Source organism: Grosmannia clavigera (genome assembly GCF_000143105.1).
Source record: "Grosmannia clavigera kw1407 unplaced genomic scaffold GCSC_140, whole genome shotgun sequence".
Lineage (NCBI taxonomy): Eukaryota > Fungi > Ascomycota > Sordariomycetes > Ophiostomatales > Ophiostomataceae > Leptographium > Leptographium clavigerum.
This window is the reverse complement of record NW_014040801.1, coordinates 384,778-412,319: the sequence shown is the minus strand read 5'-3', so window position 1 is coordinate 412,319 and position 27,542 is coordinate 384,778. Positions and strand designations below refer to the sequence as shown.

General features: G+C 57.0%; 12 protein-coding genes across 12 annotated transcripts; 6 read left to right on the top strand and 6 right to left on the bottom strand.

Moving 5' to 3' along the window:
* Positions 1–1,369: 1,369 nt before the first annotated feature.
* Positions 1,370–2,628, bottom strand: CMQ_1702 (biotin synthase; the record flags this gene model as incomplete). The annotated part of the gene is made up of 2 exons (XM_014318781.1): positions 1,370–2,278; positions 2,353–2,628. 2 exons carry the CDS (start codon positions 2,626–2,628, stop codon positions 1,370–1,372), a joined length of 1,185 nt encoding a protein of 394 aa, XP_014174256.1.
* Positions 2,629–3,295: 667 nt separating this feature from the next.
* Positions 3,296–6,010, top strand: CMQ_619 (GTP-binding protein; the record flags this gene model as incomplete). Its single annotated transcript, XM_014317698.1, has 3 exons — positions 3,296–3,387; positions 3,457–5,651; positions 5,724–6,010. 3 exons carry the CDS (start codon positions 3,296–3,298, stop codon positions 6,008–6,010), a joined length of 2,574 nt encoding a protein of 857 aa, XP_014173173.1.
* A 176-nt stretch (positions 6,011–6,186) lies between these two features.
* On the bottom strand, positions 6,187–7,368 carry CMQ_758 (ribonuclease hi large subunit; the record flags this gene model as incomplete). The annotated part of the gene is made up of 2 exons (XM_014317837.1): positions 6,187–6,966; positions 7,234–7,368. The coding sequence occupies 2 exons, from the start codon at positions 7,366–7,368 to the stop codon at positions 6,187–6,189; spliced, it is 915 nt and encodes a 304-aa protein (XP_014173312.1).
* A 587-nt stretch (positions 7,369–7,955) lies between these two features.
* Positions 7,956–8,861, top strand: CMQ_1203 (uncharacterized protein; the record flags this gene model as incomplete). Its single annotated transcript, XM_014318282.1, has 2 exons — positions 7,956–8,295; positions 8,365–8,861. 2 exons carry the CDS (start codon positions 7,956–7,958, stop codon positions 8,859–8,861), a joined length of 837 nt encoding a protein of 278 aa, XP_014173757.1.
* A 416-nt stretch (positions 8,862–9,277) lies between these two features.
* Positions 9,278–11,283, top strand: CMQ_506 (heat shock protein sti1; the record flags this gene model as incomplete). Its single annotated transcript, XM_014317585.1, has 3 exons — positions 9,278–9,348; positions 9,409–10,996; positions 11,131–11,283. The coding sequence occupies 3 exons, from the start codon at positions 9,278–9,280 to the stop codon at positions 11,281–11,283; spliced, it is 1,812 nt and encodes a 603-aa protein (XP_014173060.1).
* Positions 11,284–11,663: 380 nt separating this feature from the next.
* On the bottom strand, positions 11,664–15,376 carry CMQ_530 (hmg-reductase; the record flags this gene model as incomplete). Its single annotated transcript, XM_014317609.1, has 2 exons — positions 11,664–12,045; positions 12,117–15,376. 2 exons carry the CDS (start codon positions 15,374–15,376, stop codon positions 11,664–11,666), a joined length of 3,642 nt encoding a protein of 1,213 aa, XP_014173084.1.
* A 1,356-nt stretch (positions 15,377–16,732) lies between these two features.
* Positions 16,733–17,496, top strand: CMQ_641 (isochorismatase family protein; the record flags this gene model as incomplete). Its single annotated transcript, XM_014317720.1, has 2 exons — positions 16,733–16,801; positions 16,855–17,496. The coding sequence occupies 2 exons, from the start codon at positions 16,733–16,735 to the stop codon at positions 17,494–17,496; spliced, it is 711 nt and encodes a 236-aa protein (XP_014173195.1).
* A 991-nt stretch (positions 17,497–18,487) lies between these two features.
* On the top strand, positions 18,488–20,329 carry CMQ_721 (major facilitator superfamily transporter; the record flags this gene model as incomplete). The annotated part of the gene is made up of 1 exon (XM_014317800.1): positions 18,488–20,329. One exon carries the CDS (start codon positions 18,488–18,490, stop codon positions 20,327–20,329), a length of 1,842 nt encoding a protein of 613 aa, XP_014173275.1.
* Positions 20,330–21,696: 1,367 nt separating this feature from the next.
* On the top strand, positions 21,697–21,897 carry CMQ_1658 (uncharacterized protein; the record flags this gene model as incomplete). Its single annotated transcript, XM_014318737.1, has 1 exon — positions 21,697–21,897. The coding sequence occupies one exon, from the start codon at positions 21,697–21,699 to the stop codon at positions 21,895–21,897; it is 201 nt and encodes a 66-aa protein (XP_014174212.1).
* Positions 21,898–22,073: 176 nt separating this feature from the next.
* On the bottom strand, positions 22,074–22,301 carry CMQ_1302 (uncharacterized protein; the record flags this gene model as incomplete). The annotated part of the gene is made up of 1 exon (XM_014318381.1): positions 22,074–22,301. The coding sequence occupies one exon, from the start codon at positions 22,299–22,301 to the stop codon at positions 22,074–22,076; it is 228 nt and encodes a 75-aa protein (XP_014173856.1).
* A 516-nt stretch (positions 22,302–22,817) lies between these two features.
* On the bottom strand, positions 22,818–23,614 carry CMQ_392 (uncharacterized protein; the record flags this gene model as incomplete). Its single annotated transcript, XM_014317471.1, has 2 exons — positions 22,818–23,381; positions 23,450–23,614. The coding sequence occupies 2 exons, from the start codon at positions 23,612–23,614 to the stop codon at positions 22,818–22,820; spliced, it is 729 nt and encodes a 242-aa protein (XP_014172946.1).
* Positions 23,615–25,178: 1,564 nt separating this feature from the next.
* On the bottom strand, positions 25,179–27,073 carry CMQ_1451 (golgi to endosome transport protein; the record flags this gene model as incomplete). The annotated part of the gene is made up of 3 exons (XM_014318530.1): positions 25,179–26,706; positions 26,771–26,882; positions 26,992–27,073. The coding sequence occupies 3 exons, from the start codon at positions 27,071–27,073 to the stop codon at positions 25,179–25,181; spliced, it is 1,722 nt and encodes a 573-aa protein (XP_014174005.1).
* Positions 27,074–27,542: the final 469 nt, after the last annotated feature.

Here is a 27,542-nt window from a genome sequence, read left to right as displayed (position 1 = left end):
CCTTTCTCGTCTCTCATTTGGATTCACTGCTGCGCGCGTCTTGCAGCTGAAACCTCGTGATGCTCACTCGTACGGCGGCAGAACACAGAGGAATGCATGGTAACTTGAATTCCTTGCATACTCTGGATATTAATAGACGTTTTCGAGGTCGCCACGCTGCACGTGTCTCTGGGTAGCATGAAACTGGTGCGAGCTACGTGTACGAGTACAGAGACTGAAAAGTGGAGCATATCCTTTACGGCCAGAAAAACTCCGATCCATACGGAGAACACCGTAATTAGATACCAGTTGCACCACTTCCAAAGTACTCCGTACGAGTATTGCGCCCAATGTGTGCTCTCACGAGGAGGAGCAGAAGCTTACACAAGAGCACGACACATCGTATTTCTCGGCCATCCTCATCCTCTTTATTCCTACGCTGTCGTTTTCGGAACTCGATGCAGCTAACTGGGGCTGTTCGTCTGACATCTGTTCCCGTGTTATCTTTCTCACTTGTCCTGCGTTGTTTTTTTATACCTTTATCAGACGATGATGTACATCAGTAAAAACCATCGTCGGCTGCTGTGTGACCCCTGTCGGTCGAGAAGGGAAAGGCTCAGGACTAGCTTCAGCTTCGGACTGGGGACGGCGAGTCCGATATGTTGAACACCACCATGCCCAATTGTAGTTCAGTCAGGATGTGTTTGCTATGCAAGACCTGCAACAGATCGTATCTTGCCCAACGTCCCGCCGGCCGGATTTCATTCCAGAGCCAAAGCTAAAAAAAAAAAGTACTTCTCGTCCGGCGAGCTTTTGTGCTCGGCGCTATTAGCAAACCGCGTGGAGCAATGTATGCGGGAGATGCCTCGCCATTTTTCCAATGCTATCAGCACACTAACCTCACAGATCTCACAGAGCATCTAGCTTCTCTTATTAATATCGTATGACCACAGATACACAGCACAGAGTCGTGAGTTACGTGTGCGCACTGATGCGGACGCCTAAAGCTCCATGACATACCAGCCGTAAGGTGAAACTAGAACAGCATGCGACCGTATGCCGAGGCCAATTGCGAGTTGCAGGGGCTGAAAGCGGGACATTGCGGTTACGTAACTACCCACCTGTGTTGTTGTCAGAGGAGAGCTCGGAAGCTCGTAATCGCGACGTGGACGCCGCGCGGCCAGTGCTTTGCGCTGCTTCCGACGAGCAGACCAGACACGACCTTCTCGAGGACATAGCTACCGAGAAGCGAACAGTCTGTTGTGGTGCTGATCTATTTTTGGTTGCAGCGGGGTTTCTGCAGCGGGGATCTGACTGGTTAATGTTTGATGCATGATGTACGAATTGTTTCAACCGTTCAATTCGGGTTTATCTGGATCACTTTGTTGGATCAGGGCGGGCCTTCCCGACCCACGAGCGGTGTGCTCTTCATGGGCTGCAGACCCCAGCGGGCGAACATGTCCTTGTCCTCATCGTAGCCGTTGCACTCGGTCGTGAGCATCTTCTCGCCGGTGAAGATGGCATTGGCGCCAGCCGAGAAGCAGAGCATCTGCCTCTCCTCCGACATGGCCTTGCGACCGGCGGCGATGCGGATGATGGTGCGCGGCATCAGCAGGCGGGCAGTGGCAATGGTGCGCAGCATGTTGGTGAACGGGACGGCATGTTGTTCGGCCAGCGGCGTGCCCTTGATGGGCACCAGTGCGTTGACTGGAAAGCTCTCGGGATGGCTCGGCAGCGTGGCCACGGTGTGCAGCAGTCCGACGCGGTCGTGGTCAGCCTCGCCGAGACCGAGAATGCCGCCTGAACAGACGTTGATGCCGGCAGATCGCACGTGGCCCAGCGTCTGCAGACGCTCGTCGTATGTCCGCGTCGAGATGACGCTCGGGTAGAACTCCCGGCTCGTGTCGACGTTGTGGTTGTAGGCCGTCAGGCCGGCCGCCTTGAGCTCGAGCGCCTGTGCCTGGTCGATCATCCCGAGCGTCACGCATGCCTCCATTCCTAGCGCCCGCACTCCCTGGATCATCTCGATCACGTTGCGCATGCTGTTCTTGCGGCCGCGCATGTCCCGCCATGCTGCTCCCATGCAGAAGCGCGCGCTGCCGTTCTCCTTGGCCACCCGTGCCGCCGCCAGCACCGATTCGACCGACTCGACCTTCTTGGCCACCAGGCCTGTTCCCTTCTGGTGCCGTGTCGACTGTGCGCAGTACTTGCAGTCCTCCGTGCAGCCGCCGGTCTTGATGTTCATCAGCGTGCACAGTTGCACCTCACCCGGCCTGTGGAAGCGGCGGTGCACCGTACCCTGGTAAATATAAGCCGTTGCGGGTAGAAAGAAGAAGAAGAAAGAAGAAAGAAGAAAGAAGAAAGAAAACCCACAGCTTGGTACACCAGCTCCATCAATGGCTCGTGGTAAATCGCGGAAATCTCCTCCCTCGTCCAGTCGTTCCGCATCTCCGTCGCCGCCATGGCCTGCAGCAGAGCATCGCTCTTTTCCTGGACCTGGCCGGCTGGCAGACCTGTCGTGGCCGATGTTGGGGTTGGGATTGTCGACTTGGTCCATTTCTGCTCCTCTCCTCCAATAGCAGCATACGCTCGGATGCCCGTCACTCTCAACGTCACAGGCCACGGCACAGCGCGCGCCAACAGCACCATTCTTCTTTTGCCGATCGCAGACATCGTGACAGGCAGACAGACCAGACGGCAAAGGCAGGCTCCAACACTGCAAAAGAAGCCGAAAGGCGATCTCCGAATGTTGGGCCATACGTACTTTGACACGGCAGGAGGGATCCGTCTATTGTACAATCCCCTGGCTCCTCAACACAAGCGTTGGGGTAGTCAAGGTCGAATCACGGGACGCAACGACTGAACGGAGCGGGGCCTCTAGCTGACTAAGCAATAAATAGCGCTCGGCGCAAGTGTTAATCCGGCGCGGTCTGCAGCCATGTGAGCTGTCGTTGCATGAGGCCAGCTGGGCCGTGGGATGAATAGGCATTGACACCCCCGGCACAAGCTCTCGCCCAATTTCGGGAGGTTGGCCCTAGTTCGCTTCCGTGCTTGCTTTTGTGGCTGCTTCATATCGACACATCGACGAACGTGGCCGATATCCGATCCTTCAGCATTGATATCCTGTCATGGAAAGAGCTTTCCTTTGTCTTTGCTGCTGTATCTGAGTCCCCGCTCTGCTGTCTCTGCTTTCCTACCTTTCGCCTTTCAGCAACATAGCTCTGCTCCTTTCCCGAAACCGAATCGTGTCATCCACGCATAGCTTCGTCTATCTCTCTCCCTCCCTCCCCCCCTGTCCCCTCGACAGACGAAAAGGATGAACGGCCACTTCGCTGCCGTCGGCGAGGAGCCGACCGCCCAGACTTTTGGTCACGGCATCCAGGTGATTGACGAAGACAAGGAATTTACGTGGGTCTCCACCGTTTTCCCCTCCATCACGAGCTTCCGCTGACACACACGTCTCGGCCGTCGTCACAGAACGAGCCTGAATGCGTATCTCCAGCAGACACAGGTGGCGCCGGCCGGCTTCAACTACCACCTCATCTCCGTCTTTGGCTCGCAGTCAACGGGCAAGTCGACCCTGCTCAACCATTTGTTTGGCACTGAATTTAGCGTCATGTCCGAGTCGGAACGTCGCCAGACCACCAAGGGCATCTGGATGTCAAATAACAAGAAGGAAAACTCCAACATGGCTGAAAACATCCTCGTAATGGACGTCGAGGGTACCGATGGTCGCGAGCGCGGTGAGGACCAGGACTTTGAGCGCAAGAGCGCACTCTTTGCGCTGGCAACGAGCGAGGTCCTGATCGTCAACATCTGGGAGCACCAGGTTGGCCTGTACCAGGGCGCCAACATGGGCCTGTTGAAGACTGTCTTCGAGGTCAACCTGCAGCTCTTCCTCAAAGACCGACAGTCGACGCCACGGTCGCTCCTCTTCTTTGTTATCCGCGATTTTATCGGCAACACGCCCCTGGCCAACCTGCGCAACACGCTCGTGCAGGATCTGACCAAGATCTGGAGCTCCATCGCCAAGCCATCGGGGCTGGACGGCGCCAAGATCGAGGATTACTTTGACTTTGCCTTTGCCGCGCTGCCCCACAAGATTCTGCAGCCGGACAAGTTCCTGTCAGAGGTGGCCCAGCTGGGCAACCGGTTCGTGGCGGGCCAGCGCTCAGACAAGGACCAGGAGTTTTCGGGCGGCGTGTTCATCCCCGAGTACCACCGGCGGATACCGGCGGACGGATTCTCAGTGTATGCCGAGAAAGTGTGGGACCAGATTGTGAGCAACAAGGACCTGGACCTGCCGACGCAGCAGGAGCTGCTGGCGCAATTCCGCTGTGACGAGATCTCGCGCGAGGCTCTGGTCGCGTTCGAGGAGACCATGGTGCCGCTGGAGGAGGCGCAGGCCGAGGCCGCGCGTCTGGGCCATCCGAAGGTGCTGCCAGACCTGGGAGTCACAGGCAGCCAGAGTCGGGCCGCCTGTCTGGTGCTGTTTGAGACGCAGGCCAGCCGCTACCACAAGGGCGTGTACGCGCGCAAGCGGACGGAGCTCGAGGGCAAGGTGGACGGACGGCTCAAGGCGTTGTACCAGGGACAACTGGGGGCGGCACACAAGGCGGGCGTCGTCGCCTTCACAGAGGCGGTGACGGCAGCAGTGAAAGCTGGTCAGAAGGGCGGCGGCGCCTACGACTTTGCGGAGATTGTGGAGTCGCAGAAGAGCAAGACGCTGGAGGCATTCCAGACGGAGGCGCAGGGGCTTTCGATCGAGGGCGTGGCGTGGAGCGACTTCAAACCGCAGAACAAGCTGTTCGAGAAGGACCTGGATGCAGTCAGCGGCAAGATGCGCAAGGAGGAGATGCGGCGGCTGGCGACGCGGATTGAGCGATGGGTGAAGTCACGGCTATCGGACTCGGTCGGCCTGGAGTTCAACAAGCTGGGCTCTGGCAGGGCAGGTGGCGGAGTGGTGCTGGAGGATGGCGTAGCCGACAGCGGGCGAGAGAACGAGAAGCTGCCGGCGGAGAAGGACATCTGGGATCGAATCTGGGCGCTGTTTTCGGGCGTGGTGACGGAGGCGCAGGGCCGGTTTACGGACCGGGCCAAGAGCTTTGACGCGAGCGAAGGCGAGGTGGAGGTGGGCCTGTGGCGGCTGCGGCGGAAGAGCTGGGTGGCGCTGCGGGAGAAGATCGAGGAGGAGGTGATGGAGGGGAACATCCTGCTGAAGCTGCGCGAGAACTTTGAGGACAAGTTCCGGTATGATGAGGCGGGTGTGCCGCGGATCTGGCGGCCAAGCGACGATATTGAGGGCATCTACACACGGGCGCGCGAGTCGACCCTGTCGCTGATCCCTCTGCTGGCTCGCTTCCGGCTGGCGGCGACATATGGACCACCGGACCTGTCGGACTGGATCGGAGCACAGCCGGCGGCAGCGGAGCCGGAGGACGAGGACGACCTGACGCCGATCGGTGGCATTGATGAGGACGATGGCAAGAGCCTGGAGGAGGAGATGACGGTGTTGAGCGAGGGCAAGCGGCAGGACCTGGTCATCCGCTTCAAGAAGACGGCCGACGGGGTGTATGTGGAGGCCAAGCGCGGTGCTCTGGGCGGTATCACGCAGGTGCCGCTCTATTTCTACGGCATCCTGTTGGTGTTGGGCTGGAACGAGATTCTTGCAGGTGAGTTTTTGTATCCCTTGAGACGTTTGGTCGAGATCATCCCCTTTTGTCATATCTGTGCTGACCATGTAGTGCTCCGAAACCCCCTGCTGTTCGTCGTGCTGCTCATCGTCATGGGCGGCACGTATATTGCGTACAGCCTGGCGCTGCTGGGCCCGATGATGCAGATGGCCAACGCTGCGTCCAACCAGGCGGTGGACATTGGCAAGCAGAAGCTGCGCGACTTCATTGAGAACTCGGACACGGCTCGAGATGCCCTGTCCATGCCTTCGCGTAACGGCACGGCTATCAGCATGGACACGCTGGACTCGCGTGGCAAGCGACAGCCGACAATCGATCTGCTGGACGACGAGATCTGAGGGGAGGATGTGGGCTGTCGAGAATGATTAGTAAGCACTTGAGAAATGCACGAGCCACATTGGATATTCACGTACGCTTTTTCACAACGCGGCCAGCCGGCACATTATATAAATAAGAGACAGTGTGTGTATGCAATGAAACGGGTAGAAAGTGCAGCAATTAAGTACAGTTGGACCTAAAACGCCTCGAGGCCGACGGGCCGCCCGAACCAGGATCCCAGCTCGTCGACGTCGTCGGCAGGGATGTGTGACTGGGACGGCTTGGTGGTCGAGGAGACGAGGAAGCCGGTCATACGGCCGATAGAAGGGTCGTCGTCGTCTGGCAGCGGCCATTCGACGCGGACGCTGGCCTGTTTGGCGCTGGTGCTGGTGCTCTTCTTCTTGGCGCTGCTGTCATCTTCGAGGAGGTCCTTGGCGGTGCCCCAGCTGAAGCGGCACTCGGGGCCCCAGCCGAAGACAGGGTGTATATTTCGGCGCAGCCAGGCAGTGCATCTGCCGTCAGACGGATAGCCGGAGCCCCAGTCGGGTTCAGAGGCAGAGGCGGCGCCATAGCGGCGGTAGAGGACGGCGAGGGCGACGTCGCGCGTGACCTTTGCGCAGACGGACGCAGCCGAGACGCAAGGGTAGAGCGAGTCTGCCTTTTTGGCGACGGTGATGCGGAGGCCAGGAAAGACGCGCTCGAGTTTCTTCTGGTACGTAGCCGGTGGCCCGACCGTGTCGACGTAGACGTCAGTGACGCGCACGCCGCGTGCCAGCACGCCACGGATCAGCGCCACGGTCGCGTCGGCCGCCTGTGCGTTGAGATTGGATCCGGCTGCAGATGCTGGCGCCAGCATGTCGGCGCCGATATCGCGTGCCGAGAGTGCTGCCGTAGCCCAGCCGCACGACCGATGCAGCGACGAGCCCGGACGGCAGAGCGCCGCCATCAGGCTGGCCCGCGTGTCGGCCGAGAGCACCTTGGAGTCGTCGAAGCGGTAGCGCTCGTCGTCGTCGTCGTCGCCGTCTGCAACGTCGGCCGGCTTCCCTCCTCGGAGCAGCACGTCTGCCTCGGTGACGGGCGCGTAAAAGACACCGTACACCATCGGGCCCAGCACGGGTCCGCGGCCGGCTTCGTCAACGCCCAGCATGCAGGGCACGCCGACGGGATCGGTGGACGTAGATGTAGATGTGGTCGTCGTCGTCGTCGTCGTCGTCGTCGTCTTTCCGAGCAGCCTTGGCGGCACAGGCGAAAAGTACGAGTAGGAGTCGCCGGCCAGCAGGGCGGCCTCGTCGATGGATGGGGGCAGAAATTCGGTGCTCGCTGCGACGGCCGTGTCGACCGGGACGCCAGCCTCTTCCATGTGTGTGTCGTCGTCCATGGCGAGCAGAAGGGAGAGGGTGACAGACTTGGCTGGACGGTCGACAAATTGAAAGATGGCTATCAATGGTGATAAGACGCGTCTGAGCAGTCGCGTTTTACCAGTAGACAGCCCATTAACAAGGAAAGAACGCTAGCCTTCTTTGGGAACACAGCTCCTGCTGTCACTTCCTCAGTCAGTATCGTCTCGTACTCGTATCTCACATCCGCAATGGACTCTTGCCTCTGTTTGATTATTAATATGAACGAATGCCACCCTGGCCTTCATACACAGCGCCAATAGGACATGGGTGATTGAAAACAGCTGATGCACCATGGCGTCTCCGCATCGTACCACTCTGATGTCAGATCGCTGCTCTGGGCTGACAGCTGGTGGTGAGCCGTTTCTCTGCCCCGTCCTCTTTCTGGTCTGCTTGTCTTGGCTTGTCTGTTCCGTCTAGTCTCTCCGGCCTACTCGGTCTGCTCAGTCTTCTTTCGACTCCTTATTTGCGCCATCCTCCCCCGAGCACAGCCATGTCCTCACCAGTTTTCTCTGCTGCCCGCACTCTCCATCTCCTCCTTCTCCTTCTCTCCAGCCTAGTCGTCACAATGGCCACCGAGACCGGCTCTGTCGCAGCGCAGCCTTGGGCGGATGGGCCGCTCCAGCTCGTGCCCACGCCGCAGTATGCGACCAAGAAGACGGACCTGTTCACTACGGGCGCCACGCACATGTGTCTGCTGCATAACGCCATCCTGCGCGGCTACAACAGCATCTTCCTGCAGGCAGCCCACATCAAGGAAGAGGACAAGGCCGACTTTATCGGCTACTGCCTGACATGGTTCCGTTTTGTCAAGTCGCACCACGATGACGAGGAGGAGGTACTCTTCCCCAAGGTGGCCGATGTCCTGGGAGACAGCAGCGTGTGGACTCAGACGCACGAAGAGCATGGTATTTTCTTCTTCTTTTTTCGCCCTCTTTTTTCCTCTTCTTTTTTTTCCCTCTTATCTGACACAACAGAATCCTTCCTGGCTGGCCTCGGCGCCTTCCATGATTACCTTGCCGGGCTGCCATTCCCGGCCGACTTCTCGGGCGAGAAGCTGCTGGCCATTATGGCCACGTTTGAGGTGCCGTTTGAGAACCACTTCCGTTCCGAGATTGGCACCATTGCCGCGCTGGCCGACCACCCCAAGGCGCCAGTGCCCGGCTCGCCCGAGGCCGATGCTGCATTCGCCATGTTCAAGGCCTGGGGCAAAGCCACCGTCTCCAAGGCTGGCACTCTCGACGTGGTGCCTTTTTTCTTGCTCAACCTTGACCGCTCCACCGGCTTCGAGAACGGCACCTGGGCCAACTGGCCGCCCATGCCGGCGCCCATCCGCTGGGGCCTGATCAACATTGCCGGCTCCTGGTACGGCAAGTGGTGGCGGTTCGCAAGCTGCGATGCTGCCGGCCAGCCGCAGGTGCTCTGGGCCCTGCGTGGCGAACCGGCAGCACCGGCTGCGAAGGAGGATCTGTAGGCAGGGGGGTCTTCGATCCAGTCTTCTCGTTGTTATTCGCTCGCCTCGTACAGCCTGAATACCTTGAAACTATCTCCACTACATGAGAATGGCGTGAGAATGTCGAAAGGTGCAGCAGCTTCTGGAAAGCAGCTTCTGGAAAGCAGCTTCTGGAAAGCCATTTCGAGCCGGAATCCCCATATCCGTAATAGGCAGCTATGCTCTGCCGCCCAGCCAATCAGCGGCCAGTGCGGCCACCAGCGTCGAAAGGCCTAGAAACCTGCCCCACCATCTGTCTTTCGAGCATATTTTCGCCGCCAACTTTCTTGCCAGCCTTCCAAGCCAACGGACATCTGGGGGTGCGAATACTGACGACTCTTGCAAATTCTGATCCTGCCTTCTTTCTACGATTTCATCGCACAGAACGCATTGCAACGATGGCTACGGCAGACGAGCTCAAGGCTCTGGGCAACAAGGCCATTGCAGCCAAGAATTACGACGAGGCCATGTAAGTTGATGGACCCAACCTACAGACAAAGCGTCCAAGTTCTGACCTTGTCGGCTCTAGTGAGAAATTTACAGAGGCTATTGCGATCGACCCGAGCAACCACATCCTGTTCAGCAACCGGTCGGCGGCGTACGCTTCCAAGAAGGACTGGGACCACGCGTTGGAGGATGCCGAGAAGACGACGACGCTGAAGCCGGACTGGGCCAAGGGCTGGAGCCGCAAGGGCACTGCGCTTTATGGCAAGCGTGACCTGGTGCCGGCGTACGAGGCGTACAAGGAGGGCCTCAAGATCGACCCGAACAACGCGGGGATGAAGAACGACCTGGCGTCGGTGGAGCGGGCCATGGACGCCGAACTGCGGACTGAAGGCGGTGCCAACTCGTTTGAAGGTCCGGGCCAGCAACTGTCCAACATGTTCAGCGACCCCAACATCCTGCAGAAGCTGGCGGCAAACCCGAAGACGGCCGCGTTTCTGGCCGACCCGACGTTTGTGCGGAACCTGCAGAACATCCAGCAGAACCCGCAAAACTCGCAGGCCATGTTCAGCGACCCGCGCATGATCCAGGTGATGGGCGTTTTGATGGGCGTGGACCTGGACTTTGCCGGTGCACCGCCGGCTGGTGGCAGCTCGTCGTCTCCTTTTGCAGCAGCAGCAGGAGAGCACGAGGAAGACGTGGACATGACCGGAGGAGCAGCAGCAGCAGCAGCAGCGGCCGCGAAGCCGGAGCCAGAAGTTGAGCGGGTGGTCGAAGAAGTGAGCGAGGCCGAAGCAGAAGAGGACGAGGAAGAGAAGGCAAAGAAGGCGGCCAAGGAGGCAGCCGACAAGGAAAAGGCGCTGGGGACGGAGAACTACAAGAAGCGCAACTTTGACGTGGCGATCGAGCACTACAAGAAGGCGTGGGAGCTGCACAAGGACGTGACGTACCTCAACAACCTGGGGGCGGCCTATTTTGAGAAGGGCGATTTCCAGGCGTGCGTGGATGCGTGCACGACGGCGGCCGAGGAGGGCCGGGCCTCGTTTGCCGACTTCAAGACGATTGCCAAGTCGTATGCGCGCATCGGGACGGCACAGGAGCGGCTGGGCAACATGGATGCCGCGATCGAGAGCTACAACCGGTCGCTACGGGAGCAGCGGACGCCGGACGTGGTATCGAAGCTGCGGGCGGCCGAGCGGCGGCGGATTGACGAGGCACGACAGGCATACGTGGACCCAGCCAAGGCAGAAGAGGCGCGCGAGACCGGCAACCGCAAGTTCAAAGAGTCGGACTGGCCGGGCGCCGTGGCTGCCTACAGCGAGATGGTCAAGCGGGCACCCGACGATGCGCGTGGCTACAGCAACCGGGCGGCTGCCTTTATCAAGCTGCTCGAGTTTCCGAGCGCGCTCGAAGACTGCGACGCGGCCATCCGCAAGGACCCGCGCTTCATCCGCGCCTACATCCGCAAGGCCCAGACGTATCTGGGCATGCGCAAGTACAGCGAGTGCGTCGACGCCTGCGCCGAGGCTGATCGCGTCGACCGCGAGTTCCACGGCGGCGCCAACACCCGCGAGATCGAACAGCAGCAGCAGAAGGCTCTGGGCGCCATGTACAGCGCCCGCGAGAACGAGACCGAGGAGCAGACGCGCGAGCGCATCATGAAGGACCCAGAGGTGAGTTCTTGCTTGTTGTCCCTTGTTCTATATCGTATTTTATGTTTTGTATCTCTCTCTTTCTTTTTTTCTTTTCTCTTCTTTATTTTCTTTTTTTTCCTTCTCTCTATTTCCTCTTCAACTAACCCCCTCAGATCATGGGCATCATGCAGGACCCCGTCATGCAGACCATCCTCCAACAGGCCCAGTCCGACCCCGCCGCCCTCAACGAACACACAAAGAATCCCAGCGTCCGCTCCAAGATCCAGAAGCTCATCGCCGCTGGCGTCATCCGTGTCGGCAGGTAAACGGGCGGCCGCCAGACGTGTATTTAGCATCCAATGATAGCGTATAGCTGGGACAATCCGCATTTCCTATTTTAGTCACCTTTGCTTCTCGTCATGTGATCACCTCAGTGAACTCTATTATCAATGCTGTTCTAGCTTAGTAAGGCATGCTGCCTGCTGCAAGATGCCTCCATGTCCATCCATCGGCCTATTGAGCCGCATATTGCGAATCGTCCTGTGCTGTCTCGAGTCCCGAGTTTCAGCGACCAAACGACTAAATAACACATATACTGCCCGGCTAGTGATATTGTAACCGATAGAGCCGTTCTTGTCGAGGAATAAAACAACAGCCATGCAGACCGACGAAAGCAAAAGCCTCTCACCCACTACAACTACCACATTTATCGCCTCGACCGCTCAACTGCGGCCGCACTGGGCGCCACCACGCTCGCCATGTTCGTCATCGACAAGGCCGGCGTCACCGTCCCCGAGGGAGCCGGAGTCGTCGTCCGTGTCGGTGGCTGCGACCGGTTGTGAGCCATGTGCGCCTTGACCAAATGGCCGGCTGCCAGCGCAGAGCAGAGAGACAGCTCGCCTGCTAACGTGGCCGCTGCAATCACGCGCGCCAACCGTCGCGCATTTTCGCCTGGGTTCGTCGGGTGAGGTCCACGTACGCCGAGCATGTCGAGCATCGCTCCCTGCGGCTCCAAAATTGTGCCGCCTCCAAGTGTGCCCACCTCGATTGAAGGCATCGACACCGAGATTTGCAGAGAGCCGCGAAGACTACTTTTTGTTAGCGCCACATGCCACACATCCGTTGCTGCTTCTTGATATTAACTCCCCCAAATACTCACTTCTTCATGATCGTGATGCAATTGGCGCTCTCCACAACCTGTGCCGGGTCCTGGCCCGTCGCAATGTAGATCGCCGCCACAATGTTCGCTGCGTGCGCGTTGAATCCACCAATCGCTCCCGCCATCGCCGATCCGATCAGGTTCTTTGAAATGTTCAGCTCCACCAGCGAGTCCACGTCGCTCTTCAGCACGCTCTTCACAACCTCCGCCGGGATAATCGCCTCGGCCACCACGCTCTTGCCACGTCCGTCGATCCAGTTGATCGCTGCCGCCTTCTTGTCGATGCAGTAGTTGCCACTCAGCGACACAATGTTCATGTCCTCAAAGCCCGACTCATTCCGCATCACATTCAGCGCGTGTTCCACCCCCTTCGAAATCATGTTCATGCCCATCGCATCGCCCGTCGTCGTCTTGAACCGCACGTACAGGTTCGTGCCTGCCAGTGCCGTCTTCATTTCCGACAGTCGTGCGAATCGGCTGGTCGAGTTAAACGCCTTGCGCATCGTCGTCTGTCCGTCCTCCGAGTCCAGCCAGATCTTGGCCGCTCCCGCACGCTCTACCGTCTCGAAGCTTAGGCAAGGCCCGCGCGTCATCCCGTCCGCCGTCAGCACCGTTACTGCACCGCCACCCGCGTTGATCGCCTTGCAGCCGCGGCTGGTACTGGCAACCAGCACGCCCTCTGTCGTTGCCATCGGGATGAAATAGCTCTTGCCGTCAATCACGAGCGGGCCGGCCACACCAACCGGGATCGGCATGTACCCAATCACGTTCTCGCAGCACTGCCCAAACACCTGTGCCCAGTTGTAGCCGTCGTACGGGAGGTCCGATTCGTCGAGAAGCCCGGTGAGTTCCTCCGTTGCCTTTGTGCGTGCGATGATCGACCGTCGGATCTTGACTGCTCGTGTAAAATCCTTCAACGTCTTCTCCAGCGCATATCCAGGAATCTTGCCTCGCAGCGAGAGCAAAACCAGCTCCGCATCCGTTAGCTCGTGTGCGCGCTGTTCCTTGAGCATCTTGTCCAGTTCGGCAGACGTGCGCTGTGTCACCAGAGACGACTGCGCTTTGAGAAGATCCAGCTGGGCCTGCGACTTGCTCATCGGCTCCTTTTTCTTTAGTGGCCGCATCGACAGCTGGTCGCCCTCGTCGTCCGTCAGGGCGGGTGTCATCGGCTTTACCGGCGTTCCGGGCGGCACAAATTCGCCCAGAGGCAGAGTTGCCGAATCCGTCTCGTTGAACTTTTGTGCCTGGGCTAACTCCTGTGGGTCGATGGGATGGAATGCAATGTTAGGGTCCTTGATGCCCCACCGAGCTGCATTGAAGAGATAGCCGTTGAGAGCCACGCTCATGGCCAGAGCCACAATGATCCACTTAGAGAGAACAGGGTCTTCCAGGCTCTTGAGAATGCTGCCCACCATGCGGCCACCCACATAGTCATATGCATCATGGCCGGCGTCGCGTCCAGAGCCTCCGTTCAGTCGCGACGAAGGAAGGGCGTAGTGCACCGACGGATACTCAAGCTCGTACTTGATCGGCGTCAGCACCGTCACAATCGTTTCCCGGTTACCTTTCCTAGCTGACGCAAGCAGGGTGTCCAGGCCGTTGGAGGCAACCTTGAACGGGTCGACCGGCGGCGGCGCCATCACTCCACCGAGACCGCCCGTGATCGACGAGATCGACGAGAGCGTCGACTCTGCGTTCCGGAACGGCAGCGTGCACAGGTTTAGAAGATTGATAATGACAAACCCAGACACCATCAGCACCTTGAACTTGGGAACGCTGGTGTTCTTGATCTGCCGCCCGAAGATGGTCGTGCTTGGATCGCCCTTCCCGTCGACTCTCGGCCAGTCGTTGCTCCGTGCAACATTCTCCGCCACCCGGTGGCTGACGCCGTCCTCCTCCAGAGCCTTTCGCATTTCCACGTGACGCTTAATCCGGTTGATCTCCAGCTTGATGCAGAGAATGGCTGTGTAGAACGAGAAGAGCAGGATGCCGTCAAAGAAGAGGATCCAGGCGGCGAAGAAGCAGAACTGCTGCAGCCCTCCCTGGACGCCGGAAGCAGCGCCGATGATGAGAATGAGAATCTCGATGGCGTAGTCCCGAACAATGTCGTACCCCTTCTCCTTGATGGCCATCTGAATGGCGTACTGGATCACGCTGGGGGACCTGGCAGTGATGATCTTCTTGCCCGAAGACAGACCCCGGCGGGCGGTGCTGTCGCCGGCAAGGCCCTTCTCCTGATTCCGGCGATGCTCCAGCGCGTGGGACAAGACCGCTTTTGTGAGAGCAATGTTCTTCTCAAAGCCGATCGTGACAACGAGGAAGGGCAGGCCCTCGGAAAGCAGAACCATGTTCACGCGGACGCCAAGCTTGGTCGTGGCGATGAGGCCGAAAAGGAAGGCAAAGATGGACGAGAACAAAACGCTGGCAGCGAGCCAGAAGTTGGAGCCCATACGCCGCATCGACACAAAGAGAGAGACAAACGTCAGATGCATGGACATGTAGCCAAGAACCATAATGATGATATCAAGCGTCTCGGCATTCTTCAGCAGGTCAAGAAACTCGACCCAGCCGTTCTGCAGCCAGCGCACGACGCTAGAACGTGTCTGCGCACCGGCCGCCTTCATGATCCACAGCTTGTCCTCGCGGCCGTGTTCCTCGGTGATCTGCGTCGTGTCCTTTCCGGCGTTGGGGATCTCGCGCGCCGCAGCAGTGAACAGAGCGGCATCGGCGTACGGCACGGCAAACGCCAGTGAGCTGTCCTGAGAGTAGGCTGCCAGTGGGTTGGGCGTCGAGGGAAGCGCAAGAGTCGTCATGTTCTCGGGCATGGGAACAGTATTGAGCAGCGGGGCCGTCTTCGGGGCGCTGGCGGAGAGCGAGCCGGGGAAGATGAAGGTGAGCAGGGCCAGGTGATCGGAGCCGATGGGATCCTTGGACGCCTCAGCATCCCAAGGCTGCCACTTCCACGTAGTGTCGGGGCCGGCTCGCAGGCTGCGGCTGCCCTCGACGAGGGACGACCAGTCAGCCCGGCTGGCAGAGCGGCCGGCATCAAACAGGCTTTCTTCTAGCAGTCCCATATACGTCGAGCTTGCAAGCACTGCGACAATGACGATTGTGTGAATTGGGTGAGACGATGTGAGGCTCGACAGGAGCTGCAGCACCGGCGTGAGCTTTTTGCTGATCCAGTTCGGAGCAGCCGCCTTCTCTGACGGCTGCTCCCCGCGAAAGCGGGAAGGCAGAAACGAAGAGGCTGTCGAAATCATGGTTCGGACAGCTACAACGTCGAGAATTGCTTATGGAGAATGCATCTGCTTCAGTGTTGCGTGGACGTGTCTGTAGAAGAGGACGTGAAAAATCAGCAAGCCGTCCCATCTTTGTATCCAGTCGTACCCGATGTATTCCGCACAAGGGTCCACGAGGGTCCACGAGGGTCCACGCTGACGGGCACAGAGGGGCATCAGATGTTATACTTACATTCAGGCCGGTCTAGCTAATCAGGATTCGATTTGATTGCTTGTTGTGTGTGCGACGCTGACAGACAGAAAGATTCAATGCCGTAACAGAGAGTAGCTGTGCAACGTCACCGTCGCCAGACCAAGTTTGGGCAAAGCACCGACGCTGACAGGAAGAAAGTCGCAGAGACGGTGAGGGTGGAAGGTGGTTCGAGAACCGAGAAGTAAAGATGCCAACAGTGGAGGGAAAGAGCTTGCGACCGGGAGGCGATGTATCGCCGGTCCAAAGTCAGAACTGTCTTTGTTGCCAATTGTAGATGGAGGCAGGCAGGGAGCAGGGAGGGTGAGGAGGAAGTAGGGCAACGATCGTGGAGGAGAGAGGAAAACAAGGGCTTAAAAACCGGAGGTTGCAATCAAAGAAAATCGATTAAATTGCACCTGCACCGCAACTAGGGAAGCTACCCAGGTCGACCAATGACGGCTAACGGCCAATGACCAATGGCCACTAATCGTACCAAGCGTCTGGCAAAAAGGAGTAAAAGGGGTGTGAATGCTTAGTTGTTAGTATCGCTATAGGTAATGTATGGTAGCATTTTTCCGAAGCTGGATGCACAATTTATGGCTGGGCAGGCGCAGCCGAAGACCTGTTTCTTTGCCTATCCATCGCAGCTGCCTCGCCGAAGTTTTCTTGACCGCTACGACGATGCTCCATCACACAATCGACTGTATAGGATAATAGCAATTCGGGAAATCACGCAGCATTGCCAGCGCATCTATCTTTTCTCCGTGCATGCAGACCTCCTGCGTTTCGTTATCTTGCTCAATGTGCCCCGCCTGTCCACAATGTACGCTGCGCTGCCACCTGACCTGACTGTGTTGGGGTTTTGTCTCGATGCTGATATGCTTTTCACACCCCAAAACATTGGCTTACTCCATCGCGGTCACGTGCTCTCACTTCAAAATAGTGAGGGGGATCAGGGATAAGGGATCTCATTGAGCACAAAGAAGCTTACGAACATGAACTTTTCGCCTGACGGATGAACATTGGCCTGCTCTGCTATGAAATGGCGAAATTGCCGCGTGTTCTCTCCGACCGAGACAGTACATTTGCGTAAACTATCATTTTACTTTCCATTGAAAAAGTGACAGTCGCTGGTAAAAAGCGCAATGACGACTTCGGAAGGATTCAACCCCGCCATTGTCATCGTGGACTTGCAGGAAGACTTTTGCCCGCCGGTATGTGGATATAGAATCCTAGTAAAGGGTTTTTCTGACCGTCTCGCACGCAGAATGGGTCTCTCGCTGTGGCCAATGGTCGCGATACCGTCAAAGCCATCAACAGTCTCCTCGCCCTGCCCTTTTCCCTGTGTGTCGCCACCAAGGATTGGCACCCACAGGACCACATCTCGTTTGCGTCTAATCACCCAGGCAAGCGGCCATACGTGGACTATGCCACCGTGACCAATCCGCTCAACCCGGCCGAGACTCCATATGAGACGCGTCTATGGCCGGACCATTGCGTGCAAGGCTCGCCGGGCGCAGAGCTGATCCCGGAGCTGGACCACACGCACATCCACAAGATTATCGAGAAGGGCACGAACAAAGACGTGGAGATGTACAGCGCTTTCTACGATCCGTTTGAGCACCCACGGGTGTGCGACAGCGGCCTCGCCGCCCTGCTGCGATCGCCGTCGGAAAAGTCGACTGCGATCACGCACGTCTACGTGGTGGGCCTGGCGGCAGACTACTGCGTCCGCTGCACAGCTCTCGATGCGCGCAAGGAAGGCTTCGTCACGTACATCGTGCAGGAGGCCACACGCCCCGTCGACCCGGCCGGCTGGCTGACAGAGCAGCAGCAGATCCAGGCTGCAGGCGTGGGCATCATCAGCATAGACGGGCCCGAAGTGGCGCGCGTCAAGGCTTTAAAATAGTGGATGGCCTCGGGGATACTACCGCAGCCCCGTTGCCATCAGGCTCCCGTCTGCCAGTTTGTTTTTGCTTACAGAAGACGATAGCTGTTCGATGCTTGTTTCTGATGCTTGCCGACTTAGTAGAATGAACCACATCGTCTGTAGGCTATTCAACCGCGAGGAATTACCTCGAATTCGAGCTCGTCAACACAGAAGGTTTGTGAAGAAGCAGATGGAAGATTGGGTGTGCATAAGGCTGGGCGGCTGAAGTACTGGTTGGCGAACTTGCCATTGTCTGACACGGTTGCTCTTATTTGCTGAGGTGTGGAGGTTCCCCAGCATATCGCCTAGGCTTTCCAAACAGTACCCATAGATTTGGATGAGTCAGCATCCTTCACCGTTGACACTTTATTCAAGAGTTGAAGCTGGTGGGTCTATCCCCGGCTCGATTTTGCTCGATTCCGGCCTGCTTTCTGGCTACATGACAGAGCTATCTTACGATTGCGGGGTGCACTCGCCCCCCCGATGTTTGGCACCCCATCTGAGAACGGTGAAGGGAAGGTGAGGCGAATAATGTCTTTCGACTCGAAGCTGGCTTCTCAGCCGGCGGCATCACCCATAACACTGCGACAACATATTTTCAGGAGGAAGAAACAGTACTCTCCACTCTCCCAAACAAGCTATGAGCTCCGTACAGAAGCCGGATGCATACTGTCAATATTAGCATATATGCTGCCAATTCTCCAAGCAGCTGTCGTCTCCACTGAAGAGTATCGCGGACCTGCCAATGTAGCCATGAGTGTGGCAATTTTAAGATGGGGCTTTCGTTTCCATGTGTCAAGGTAGTCGGCTTTGGGGTGACTTATTGTCCTGGAAAGTATTCGTATAAATTGGAAAAATACATGGCAAAATGAGTACACGAACCCTTTTGACAAACAATATGTGTCTGGCAAGCATTGTCTTGTAAGCGTTTTCTTGTCTTATACGCTTGATTATCAGAGCAGACATTGCCATGGAATCACCAAAATGGCCCGGTGCCACGGATGAAAGCTCCGGCACAGACACGGATACACCGCCAAAGACGTCACTGGCCTGTGAGGACGCCGACATAGCAACCCTGCCGGTCATAGCAGAAGGAATACAACCGACGGGCAATGCCGCTTTGACGTCTCCTTCTGCCACCGAACCGGTCGAAGCCGCTGCATCGGCAGCAGCACCTGAAGAGGGGCGGACGAGTCTACAAACCTCCATCATCATGCTGGCCCTGTGCTCGGCCTTGTTTCTCGCCGCTCTGGACGTGACCATTGTCACCGTGGCCATTCCCACCATATCCAACGAGTTCAACAGCACGGTTGGCTATACTTGGATCGGTTCGGCCTATCTCCTTGCCAATGCTGCCGCCGCTCCTTCGTGGGGTAAGATCTCCGACATCTGGGGCCGGAAGCAGGTCCTGCTCATCGCCGTCGCTATCTTCTGGCTCGGGTCCCTCCTGAGCGGAACCAGCGTCAGCATGGCCATGCTTATTGCTGCCCGCGCCATCCAAGGTGTCGGCGGTGGTGGGATTATCGTACTAGTGAACGTCTGCATAAGCGACTTGTTCTCCTTGCGGAAGAGAGGCAAGTACTTTGGTCTCGTCGCCCTGGTATGGGCCCTTTCCGGCGGTATCGGTCCCATCATTGGCGGTGCCTTTACAACCCATGTCAGCTGGCGGTGGTGCTTTTATATCAACCTCCCCATCTCGGGAGTCTGTTTCTTCTTTCTCGCCTTCGTCCTCAAACTGCACAACCCGAGGACCGGTCTTTTGGAGGGGCTTGCAGCCGTCGACTGGGCCGGCACCTTGACCATCGTTGGCGGCACCCTAATGATCCTCCTCGGCCTGACATTCGGCAACGTGGTTTACCCGTGGCGGTCTGCCACGGTCATCTGCCTCCTGGTCTTCGGCTTCGTTGTCGTGGGTCTGTTCATCGTCATTGAGGCGTATTTTTCTCGGATACCGGTTATGCCCATGCGCCTGTTCAAGAGTCGTGCGGCTATTGCTGCCTTTACCTGCTGCTTCTTCCATGGACTCGTCTACATCTCTGGGTCATACTACCTTCCGACGTATTTCCAGGCCGTGGTCGGTGCCTCTCCGCTGATGTCTGGTGTATATGTCCTGCCCTTTTCCATCCTCATTTCCGCCAGCAGCGCAGTCACAGGCTTTACCATACTCAAGACGGGCAAATTCCAGGTGCTCATAGTTGCCGGTTTCGTCATCCTGACCTTTGGCTTCAGTCTTTTCACTATTTTGGGCGCCAAGATTGAATGGGCTAGATGCATTATCATTCAGATCGTTGCTGCCGTGGGCATCGGCCTAAATTTTCAGAGCCCACTCATTGCTCTCCAGGCGACGGTGCAGCAGCGAGATATTGCTACCGCCACGGCAACCTTTGGCTTTACTCGCCAGCTGGCTACGGCTATATCGGTTGTTATCGGCGGTGTGGTTTTTCAGAACACCATGCAGCAACAGCACCAATCGCTTGTTGCTAGCATCGGCGAAGAAACAGCTAATCTCTTCACTGGAAGCAATGCTGCTTCCAGCGTGTATATCATCAAAGACCTGGATGACACGGCCAAGGTTTTTGTCCGTGAGGCGTATTGGAAAAGCTTGCGAGCCATGTATATCATGTTTGCAGCTCTAGCTGGGGTTGGACTGTTCGTCTCCTTTTTCACCCAACAGAAGACGCTTAGCACGGTGCTCGAGGAGCGTAAGACGGGTCTTCATAATATGGAAGAAAACGAGAAGGAAAAGAAGGCTGACACGACTCGAGTAATCGGCGACGTTGAGCAAGGCATTATTACGGAAGGTGCGGAATAATTTGGCGAGCATCTGACTCGGGGCGTTTTTGGAAGGAGCAAATGTGTGTGTTACGACGTGCCGGAACATTGGCCAAGGGAATATTTTAAAGAAACTAATAGACATGAGTATGATAATATAGACTATGGAGTACGACACCTCAAAATGGAAGTCAGAGAATCTGATATAATCTTTACCGTGACTATGTCACTATTCTTTCGTTCAGATGTCTTGCAACAACTCTTCACGCATTACAGCTATGTGAGCACAGTGCGAAGACAACGACGCGACTTTGATCTAATGACCTTGGCATCAGGTCCCCTTTTCCCTACCAAACCGCTATCCTTACCAACACCGCTTGTCTGCCCCTCGTTAGTCCGTTCACAACGCAATAGGCTCACCGCCAGTCGGTTTTCGCTGTCGACGCGTCGCCTTCACCCTTTCGTCCTTGACTCCTGCTATCGGCCTACACCGCTCTGGTGCAAAGCCCTCCTGTGAATTGGGTGGGACGGGGGAATTCAATATCTCAACAGTCCCATGCCACATAGGCTTACAACCACCGCTCTTTGGCCCTGAAATTATGGGGTTATACTCCGTAGATGGGCCAGTACTCCGTAAACCCTGGATAGGTTTCCTTCCTACGTCCTAATAGTGCAATTGAGGCAGCATCTGTCGGTACAGAGCAAGAATGCTCACACTTTTGTTCTCCATTACTGAACATGCACAAACGTATGGGCATTGCTTATTTAGCAGAGAGCGGATCTCACAAGGGTTAAAACACCAATTGAAGGCACGTGGCTGAGATGCTCGAAACTCCACCTCGTCTGCGGAGGTATCATTATATGGATTACTCTGATCCGTCCCCTCGGAGACATGACAGTACCATCGGACACGTCAACTTTTCCCAATGATGAGAATCATTCCGAGCCGTGCCTTAATATCGCCGAGACTATTGGCATCCACAAATGGGTTCTTCTTTGACTTTCGGAGATGTTTGCTCTGGCAACATAGGAAAAAAATCACTCAACTATGAAGCTTTTTGATACATAACTTGTGCAACGTGCATTGCTATCGAGACGGTGCTTTGCGGACGCCTGGCGGGTTCTGAGACACGCATGGCTGATGATGGAAGGACAAAAATATAGTTAGACGTCATCTCCACAGACCCAGGGCTGCTACCTCCCAGCTATCTACCTTGCGAGCAAGCGAATTATATCAGAGGCGCTTTGGGTCTCACAGGAGCAATTCTACACGTATCAACTCTGAGGCTATCAGCCTGAACAGGAGATATGCTGCTTTGACATATCTTCTTGTCGTCGTGAATGGTGGAAACCAGAGTCAGATTATATTGCCAAAGCGTGGACAGAACACTGCAGCTCATCACGAAGATGCTGTCGAGCTTAAGGCTGCGCACTATATCCTGCCCATTTTACGGCACGGGCTGCTTAGCAACCGAGGCACAGAATCTTGTGGTGTACGGCGGTCCAAGAAGCATTGCGCACCACGAGGCCGTCTGGGCCGAACGGTCTGGCGAGGTGCTTGCATATAACAGGGCGAAGAGCCTGTATGGTTTGAACAGGTGGGAATAATTCAATTTCATTCTTCATACTGCCCATATTATCCCGTGTAAACATATCAACCATTTAGATTAACGCCACCAGATGACAAAAACAAAAACAGCCTGTCTGGCATTGTCCGCATATAAAACCAACCAAATGACAAATGAGATGGAAAGCTCCTAACATCTTCAAGATGTAGGGCGATATTATACGAATGTGGTCGGTGATTCAACCGCGCTCGTGTCCTTCCGCTTCTTCCCGCCGTTGGTGGCGCTCCGGAAGGCATTCCCTCGAATGGTACCGCCACGGATCAAGCCCAGATCCCACCAGCCCTCAATACGCTCAAGAATAGTCTTTCGTCGAGCATATGATTTTTCATCCGCAATTGGGAGTGGTGTGCGTGGAACGTCATCGAAGCTTGAGGGGCTGAGCATGGCGGGCGATGATGGCTGCTGGCTTCCCCGTAAAGAGAACACAGAGTCTCTTAGTTCGCGGAATCTGCTCTCGCCTTTCCTCCGGGAGGACGGCGGGGGTGGATATTCGTCGGTAGGTAAAACGGATCTTTGATTACCAGTCAAAGATCGTGCCGTTGCTGTCCCAGCAATGGGCGTCGCGATAGAAGGCTCATGGTATATTACTGTTGTTGCCGATGCTGCTGATGCTGCTGCCGATGCCGAAAATGGAATCTGCGGAGAGAACATGATCTTAATTGTTCCTTGCCGTCTAAATGGCTCCCCACTGTGCGTGCCACCTGAGAGAGGGGATGAAGTCCGTGGGTAGTGGCTGCTCGCAATAGGTTTGCGGACCGACACCAGCTTGGACTTTGGCAGGGGATTAGACGGAGGAGGCGACAATGGTGTGGTTATCACTTCCACACCACCATCTTCATTATAAGCAGAATCGTCGTCAGGCAGTAGTATTCGGAGCTTCTTTCGCGAAGCCCCGAGTTCCTATTGAGAAGGTTGGGAGACAGCGCGGTCAGGCGTTGCGAATGGCGGGTATTGAGGATCAGACACGTTGCCAATTTTTTGTAGATCAGTGCTTGCGTATGGAGGATAGCCGGGATCTGATACAAAGTCTTTGCCCTGAGCTGCGGCCAGCTCAATTTGGGATTCGATCGATTTCCCCACGAGCAGAGTCTCGGACGCAGCCAAGGCACGTCTCTTTCCGAGAAACAAGAGGCCTGCGGCAAAAGCGCTCAGAGCAAAGAGGACACATAGAGAAATAACAAAGCCCCAGACGGCCATGATCTGGTTGCATGTTGACTGGTTTCCGCCAACCAAGAGAATGTCGCCGTTGCCGACGGGAAGACCAAGGAAGCTGTGAGCCGACGATTCTGACACGGTCGGATAGTCGGAGCATGTAGTAGATGACAGAGGGCCACCAAAGATGGCGGCGATGACGATGAAGGGAATCATAAAGAGCACATCCAGGGCACTCGTGGCAACATAAGGAAAGTGGGTGTCGTCGTAGGCTGTGAAGGAGAGAAGTGTCCAGAGCAGCGCTAAGCAGGCCTGCAACAGATTATTAGAGGCAGGATAACTTTGGCGAGGAGTTGTCACAGAGGTGTTCGAGAACTTACAATGACAAGAGTGCCGACCAGCTGGCTGGGTGCAGAAATATGGGCACGGCTGTCTTCGCTGATGAAATTGCTAACCATGCCGACGACGACGATCAGCGAGATGATCTGGAGAGGACGGACGCCGATGAAGGCGTAGCCATAGTAGCCATGGTCGCGGAAGCCCATTGTGAGCAGTAAGGGTGGAAAGAGTGCCAGAGAGTTTGCTGCTTCCAGAGCAGCAAGATGGAGGCAAAAAGGAAGTATTGGACAAGCGCGTGAGAAACGAGTGCTTTAGAGGGAGGACGAGGGTTTTATAAACAAACGATATCTCAAGTGAAGAGGACAAAGAGCGTAAAGTTGACAGCACTAGAAGATGGAAGACAGAAGTAGAGAGAGAAAGTCGAAAAAAACGAGCAGATAAAGAGAGGCGGTACAGCCGAATGAAGAGGTAGCGAAGAGAAAGGCGACAAAGACGGGCGCTATTCCTTGTCTATGGTCGCTTGTTGCGTTGCTGGCTGTAAATGGCTGTCATACCGTCAAACGAGAAGCTGCGAACCGGTCGGCCTTTTGTATGCTGCAGTCGGCGCTGCCCTCAAAGACGAGGCCTGGCCTGTTCTATTTTCTCTCCATTGTCTGTCGTTTCCACCTGGTCGCTATTTTGGGCCTGTCCTCTTGCACGGCCGCTCAAGCTCTCAGGCTAGTTCTTGTTATTCATGATCGCGCGCTCCGGCCAGAAAGCACGTCGTCTTCTGTCCTGGATACGTCCCAATTAGCCGCCGGTGACTAATCAGAGGGAGGTCCATCTGGTTGTAGATCCCGGTTCGTAGGGCTTGCCGCAGCGGCTGAACAAGGAAGGCCTTAGCTGGTTGTCACTGCCACCACTCCATGGTCACCCCTTAATATTCCGTTTCCTGCGTCGGGACCAGTCATTTTCACTGGAGGGGGCTGTTGAAACAACCAAAAACATCATAAATGGTACCCCTGTCATCCCCGCCTTTGAAACCGCCCCCAAGAGCAAAAAAGGCACTGTAGCAGCCAATCGAGCCCCTGCCCAAGCTGATGCTCCACCGGTGTAGCTGCTACCAAGTATACGGAGTATACGGAGGATACGCCATGGTATGCATGACACGATCTATACGGGGCATCAGATGGTCTGTTAGGCGCGGGCAAATCGATTGGACAGACAAGCCCTGCGCGTTCTTCTTCTTCGCTTCTCTGTTTCTTGTGGTGGATTACCGCACGTTTCAGCCGTGTCCACTCCCGGCTGCCTGCACGCTGGCTTCCGATTGGAAAACAGCCCGACGGCCGATCCGATCGGCCGGGTGAAGCGGACTGACGACTGCTGTTTCTGTAGCCGCCGTCAAGCACTGCGGCAGTGCAAATCGTGCGCTTCCGAGCAGGCGAGACCCGTCGAACAGACGCAACAAAGACTGGATGAACGGCGGAAGCTATTCTGCGATATCTAGAGTTCTCTTTTCTTTTTAAAAACACTACACCGAGCTCAAGACAAACAAGAAGCAACAGAAGGAGTCCAAACTACGTAGATTCGAGCAGCCGAACTTTGGACACTATACCTTCCGCCCTCTGGCCAGCGTCCACAACCGTTCTCACACCCCTCTCCTCGCCTTTCCCCGTTCCCCGTTTCCCTTTTCTTCCGCCTGTCCTCCAACAGAATATATGTTATGTATGTTATACACGTCCCACCAGCCACGCCTCAGTCGGCTCAATTGGCCTAGTCGCTCCAGCCGACTCAACCCAGCAGGTCATCCAGGCCGTTGCTGCTGCTCGACGCCGCCACAGGCTTGGGCGTGCTGGGCGTGCTCGTGCTAGCCGTGCCCCAGATGGCCGCGTTGCTCTTCTCCTGTGCCAGCTGCCCCATCGACGGTCCTGGCCCGGCCGTCGTGGTCGGCTTCTTGATGGTCGTGCTGGCCTGCGACCAGAGCGCGCCGAAAGCATCGCCGCTGCCGCTTTTGTTGTTGCTGCCACCACTGCCACTACTCGTCGCCGACGGCAGAACCGGTCGCAGTGCCGCCATGCCGGCAGCCGCCCCGCTCGTGCTGGACGCGTGCCGATGCTGCGACTGCGACTGCGGGAACACAGACGTCGTCTGCATCGCCGACGTCGACGAAGGCGCCTGCACCTGCACCGACTGGAAGTAGTTTGGCTGCGCGGGCCGAAAGCCGGCCGCCTGGGGAGCCACAGCAGGAGCAGCAGCTGCAGCCACGGGCGGAGGCGCGTGGAAAGCTGAGTAGTTGGGCGCACCACCGGGCGTCGAGGTCGAGGCTGGCGGTGGCGAGATGGACGAGAGCCCAACCATGCCGGCCAGGTCGGCCTGCTTGGGTGCTGACACCGGCTGCGGGGCCGCAAACTGAGCGCCGTATGCGCTGGACAGAGACAAGCCAGCCAGGGCGTTTGTCGGAGCCGCCGGCAACGCCGTGGCCTCCTGGAAGTCGGCAAAGTCGTCATCATCGTCATCGCCGCCGCTACCCGCGGCCAAAGCCGGTGCTTCCAGGGCACCACCACCACCGCTCGACGCCGCCGGCTCGTCAAAGGAGAACAGGTCGACCTCAGGCTCCTTCTTCTTTGGCGGTGCCGGCGGCGCCGCCTGCTCTGCTCGTTTGCTAGTCATGCTGATGCTGCCACCACCGCCTGTCGTCCGCTTAACGCCAGCGCGTGCGCCTGCTGAAGATGTTTGCGAGCGTGCCGGCCGCTCGCCTTCGTCATATTCGTCGTACTCCTCAAACTGTTCTGAGCGTGAGCTGCCGCCGGCACCGCCACCACCACCGCTGCTGCCACCGCCGCCGTATTCGCTGTACTCATTCGTCCGGCCACCGTACACGCCGCCGTCACCGTATACGCCGCCCGAGTAGCCGCCGTAGCCGCCCGACTCGCTGCCAAAGCCGCTGTACCGGCCGCTGCTGCCGCCGCCGATGCTGCCGCCGCCACCCCCCTCGACGCCCGTGAACTTGGCCTTGTTGGCCCGGGCCTTCTTGCGCTCAGATCGGATGCGGTCCACGTCGCTTAGCAGGTCTGCCAGCTCCTTGGCCCGGTTGCGGACGTTGATGCCCTGGTCCTTGCCGTTCGGATCGATAAAGTGGAATTGGCGGAGCATCTTGAGCAGCGTCAGGTGCGAGCGGGCGTCGTCGATCACCCGCTCTGAGCCGTGCTTGATCAAAAACTCGAGCAGCTGTAGTGCCTTGTATATTTGCCGCCACTCTTCAGCCGCCTTCTCGGTGAACCGGCGGTAGATCATCGGCATGATCTCGTTGAGCGTTTGACTGTGCTCGGACCGTCAGCACGCAGCAGGGAACGATAGATGGGGAATGGGGGGCAGACACGGACTAGTTGAAGGTGCCGTTGGCAATCTCCTGCATCAGCGTCGATGAGGCGCCCCATGGCTCGTTGTTGGTCGCCTCGCGCACCTTGGCTTCCATCTCGGTGTAGTTCATCACAGCTGTTCTCAGGTCAGCAATGGAATACGGCCCACAGCCCACAGCTCTCAGGAAGATCCCGCCGATCTCCCTCCCTTTAATCCCCCCTTTCTCCGTGGAAGCCGTCCTTACCATTCTGCACCTTGCGAACACCAGCTTTGAGGTCATACAACGTCAGGCTGGACACCGAGTCCTTGAGGCTGTTAAAATCCATCTTTGAGCACGATCGTCCCTGGCGGGACAGTTTCTGGAAATGCCGTCGTTGTCGTTGCTGTCGGGAGGGCGTGAAGACGCAAGAAAACGCAATTCCGTCGCCGGACAAGGAGATGGTTGAAGAACACGCAGTCAAGATCCCCCTGTGTGTTTCCCCTTGCTATTACCACACTGTCCCTAGCCCGATGCGGTGCTGAGTCAGCATATCTGCAATCACGTGGCCGTACGCGAGCAAGCTCTCGGTTACAGTGACACGAGCCTCGACCATGTGGATGTCGCGGAGCTGGGGGCAACATGACGATCGTGTTGAAGAGCTTCAAAAAAAACGCAGATTGAGTCGCCTCTCCAGCGTCGTGTTCGGCAATACTTGGACGCCGTTACGCGGCTGCCTCTCCCGTACCTCGTAGCTGGCCTTAGCCCGCGCCTTGCGGCCTGAGGCCACAATATTTATTTTCTACGGGCCCCAGCGG